The following is a 3,933-nucleotide window of genomic DNA, read 5'->3' on the forward strand; positions in this document are numbered from 1 at the left end:
CAAGAAGAGTGTGCCCACCCTGCAGGCTTGAAACCCCCCCCCCAGCACCAAAGTCCTGCCACCGACCCCCAGGCCCTATTATTCCACCACCACCCCATCAACCTTTTCACAATGAGAAATTCAGAGGGGGCTGATGGTTGGAGGGGGGGGGGCTCTTTTCAGTTCACCTTTTTGGAGGATTTTTAAATGTACAGTCATGTTATCAGAGGTTGGCGCAAACCACTAATCATATACAGTCGTTCAACGTGGGGGTGTGAATACACTTGAGGCGCCTAATGAGAAGAAAGCCATGTATGCACGGTGGAACTGGCCACTTCCCAATGTGTGTGCGCCACCCTCTTCTCCCCCACTCCCTGCCTTCTGCATTTTGATAATAACTTGGTTCAAGAGGCTCAGAGTCAAAGAAGGCTTCGAGGCAGCTGATGATTGTCATTTTTAAAAAAAGAAAAAAAGTTTATTATGAAACTAGTTTGTATAAAACAGGGTTATACACTTTTTTTTTGTAAGTTTGTAATAAAGCAGTAAGAAAAAAAAGGCAGTGACAGAAACTTCCAAAAGGCAACCTCTCAAAACCAACCGGCTGCCACTTTGAGTTTGGACAGTAGCTGCATAAACTTTGTTCTTCTTGAACAGTATTTAATAACCTCATTAATACATTAACGACTTTTCTATAAAGTAAGACACATTGGTGCTGAAGTACATCTGGTGGCATTTTGATCTCACCTATGAGGAGAGCTCTTTACAAAACCACATAGGGAAAATGGCAGTTGTAAGGTGAACTACGACATCTCAAATATGCAGAGGTAATAGTATCACATGTTAAAGTATCAAGATATACACATTTTAAACCATTTGTACAAAAGTTCTATAAATTCTCTCTCTCATCTCTCTCTCACCTCTCTCTCTCTCACCTCTCTCTCTCTCTTTCTCTCTCTCTCTCTCTCTTATGTACAAAAATATCTTAATATATCCCCAAACTGGTTAGGATAGATACAAATAGATTTTTCTTATAATAAAAAATTCACAAAAGATTGGAAGCATTCTAGGATGAAAACAGTAGAAAAAACCACGGGAGGGGGTGCCCCTGGGAGGGCAGGCAGGGTTTCAGAGCACTGAGTATAGCATAGCTTCACCGCAGACAATTGTCCACAGCTTAGTGGGGTGGGGGTGACTGAGACGAAAGACACCAACCCTTCTCTACTGGGCTAAGAACTGCGCTTTCAGGAGGGCCGGGAGGTGGGGTGCCCGAGCCAGCGCTTTCAACTCTGCGAGTGAGTGGTGGGTGGGAGTTACTCTCCGGCGTGCGCGGCTCCTGTCCGCCAGGAGCCCGCTGCCCTTGCGCACAGCTGCGTTTTTGCACGGTGACTCGGGTCCCAGTCGCTCTCAGTATCTCCGTCAGTGATTGGAGTGCAAAGATGCTGCTCTTAGCGCATCCCTGTTTCCTCAAGAGTCTTGCCTCCCGGGCTTGCGTTGCTTAGTTGGCGTTGGGGTTGGTTGCCTGATTTTGTGTGGTTTTTTTTTTTTTCCCTTCTTTTTGTCTTCTTCTTCTTCTTTTTTTTTTTTCTCCTCCCTCCCAACGTCACTGACCAGAAAGCACTAAAGATGCAGGCTGTGCATCACCCTGGAACATAAGAAGAACAGGAGATGTTAGCGCGAACTTGGTAGGGGAGGATGGAGGATCTGGGGGAGAACCTGCCAGGTAGAACACCCCGGACTTGTCCCGGGACTCTGTCTGTCAGCATCTCCACACCTTACCCCTACCCTCCACTCCTAGAAAACCCGGGCAAAGTCACTCTGAGGGGCCAGTGCTGAAACTAACCAACTGTGCAGTTGGCAAACTTTAACAAATCCTTTAAATAACAGCCTCCCCCCATCTCCGTAGAGACAGCCCCTCTTCCCCCAGGCACTCAAGAAGAAGAGCCCCGCGCCCACGCCGCAAAAGCGACCCACCTGCTTCCAAAGTCCATTCGCACCAAGGCCTGGAGAGGCCCAGCCCCTCAGAACCAGTTGGTGAAGTCGAGCAACTCCTGCTCCTCGGGGCTGAGGGGGTCGTAAGAGCCCTCGTCGGACGAGTAGGAGGAGACCGGCGAGCCGGCCATGGAGTTCATGTCGTTGGAGTAGTTGGGGGAGATGGTGGGCGACAGCACGCCCGCCTGGAAGGCGGCGCTCACGGCGTCGTGCTCGTCCAGCAGCTGCTGCAGTGCGCGGATGTACTCGACGGCCGAGCGCAGCGTCTCCACCTTGCTCATCTTCTTGTTGGCCGCGCCGTTGGGGACGTGCTCCCGCAGGGTGGCAAAGCCCAGGTTCACCAGCTTGACGCGGTTGCGCTCGCGCTCGTTGCGGCGCGCCACAGCGGCCGGCTGCTGCTGCGGCAGGCTGTAGCCAAAGCCGCTGAAGTTGAGCCGGCGCTTGCAGCGCATCAGTTCGGGCGAGGACGAGCGCTGTCGCTTGACTTGCTTGGGCCCTGACTTGTGACCGCCCCCTGAGGGCTGGCCGTCGGCCGCCGGGCTCAGCTGCGGCGCCTGCTGCTGCTGCTGCTGCTGCTGCGCGCTCTGCGCGGCGGCGGCGGCGGCCGCAGCGGCGGCGGCTGCAGCCGTGGCAAAGAAGCAGGCTGCGGGCGGCAGGAAAGGCGGCTGAGGCTGCGGCTGCTGGCCCGCGCCGCCGCTCTCCATCTTGGCAGAGCTCTCCATGCGCGGCGACGGCAGCCAAGGAGTCGCGGGATCAGAACAAGAAGGGAGCGCAAGGTGCGGGGCGCTCGAGGGGGGACGCAGACAGGACTTGGGTGCACGAACAGAGAGGGAAAGAAGCGGGGAGATGGAGAGGGAGCCCGAGGGAAGTTAAAGAAAAGCAAAATCCCAGGGAGACTATTTGGTGCAAGTGCCTGTCCTCCCTCTATGCCGCCGCCTCCTCCCTCCCCTCCTCCCTTCGCGGTTGGCTTCGGGAGCCTCGCGTGGCGCTCGCGTGTGAGGCTGCCGCTGGCGCCTTCTTGTTTAAAAAAAAAAAAAAAAAAGCCAAGAGAAGCTGCAAAAGTCAGTGCTGAGCGCGCTGTCCGCGTACCCCCGTCCCTGTCGCCCTAAGGCTGCGCTCTCTGCGCCGGGTCTCGGTCTCTCCAGCCGCGGCTCTGGCTGCTTTGATTATTTTGTGAACCCCCTTTCTTTCTGATTGCCTTCTTTCACTCGCCCTCCCTGGCCGGCTCCCTGTCCGTGCGCCTTCCACGTTCCCTGGCCAGAAGTGAGAGAGTGCTGGGCGGCCGCAGTGCCGCCGCCTTTTCAAAGGGGCACCCAGCCCCACGCGCAGCCCTGGCCCCGCCTCGCCCCCCACTCCCCGCTGCTGCAGCGAGCGGCTGCAGCCCCCACTACCCCCTCCACCGCCCTCCTCCTCCCTCCCGCTCCCTAAACTCCCCTCCTCCCCTCCCCTCCCCCCTCCCGTTGCCAGCGCCCGCTCCTTGCAAACTCCCCATTCAGCCGGGTTTGTTGTTGCAGTGCGTGCGCCTGGCGCGTGCCGGACTCCGGCTGAATAAACAGGCGGCGCGCTCGGGGCGGGCTGCGGCCGGGGGTGGCTCCGGCAAGGGGGCAGGAGGGGCAAATGATTCTGGGGATTGGGGTGTATGGGTGGAAAGGTTCGGGGTGAAATGCCCCTTGGCGTCTCCAGCGAACTTGGAGCAAAGCGCAGAGGATTTGGACAGGACCGGTAGCATCGGGGGCGGTGTGGAGGTTAGGGGGCGATGGGGCTCTGCTTTTCCTGATTTCTTCTCCTTCCCACTGTAACTCTTTTGAGATTCTTCGCTGGCCATAGGAGCTGAAGCGAATGTACGGCTGATAATGGGGGGAAAGTGCCGGCTGCTAAGAACGCCCCAGGAACCCTCTCTGCAGCTCTTCGGCTCCCTGGAGGGGCCGGGGAGGGGGGATGCCTTCATGGAACCTCCGTTGCCTG

General features: G+C 56.6%; 1 protein-coding gene across 1 annotated transcript; it reads right to left on the reverse strand.

The window, feature by feature from the left end:
• Window positions 1–501: 501 nt before the first annotated feature.
• ASCL1 (achaete-scute family bHLH transcription factor 1) lies at window positions 502–3,219 on the reverse strand. The gene is made up of 2 exons (XM_062201993.1): window positions 1,951–3,219; window positions 502–1,621 (listed from the first exon to the last, which is right to left on the reverse strand). Exon 1 carries the CDS (start codon window positions 2,688–2,690, stop codon window positions 1,998–2,000), a length of 693 nt encoding a protein of 230 aa, XP_062057977.1. The 5' UTR covers window positions 2,691–3,219; the 3' UTR covers window positions 502–1,621; window positions 1,951–1,997.
• Between the last annotated feature and the right edge of the window lie 714 nt (window positions 3,220–3,933).

Source organism: Lepus europaeus, chromosome 10, assembly GCF_033115175.1.
Source record: "Lepus europaeus isolate LE1 chromosome 10, mLepTim1.pri, whole genome shotgun sequence".
Classification (NCBI taxonomy): domain Eukaryota; kingdom Metazoa; phylum Chordata; class Mammalia; order Lagomorpha; family Leporidae; genus Lepus; species Lepus europaeus.

Bases quoted from the DNA above. Each gene is read 5' to 3' on its own strand.
- ASCL1 (XM_062201993.1), bottom strand. From the start codon at position 2,690: ATGGAGAGCTCTGCCAAGATGGAGAGCGGCGGCGCGGGCCAGCAGCCG.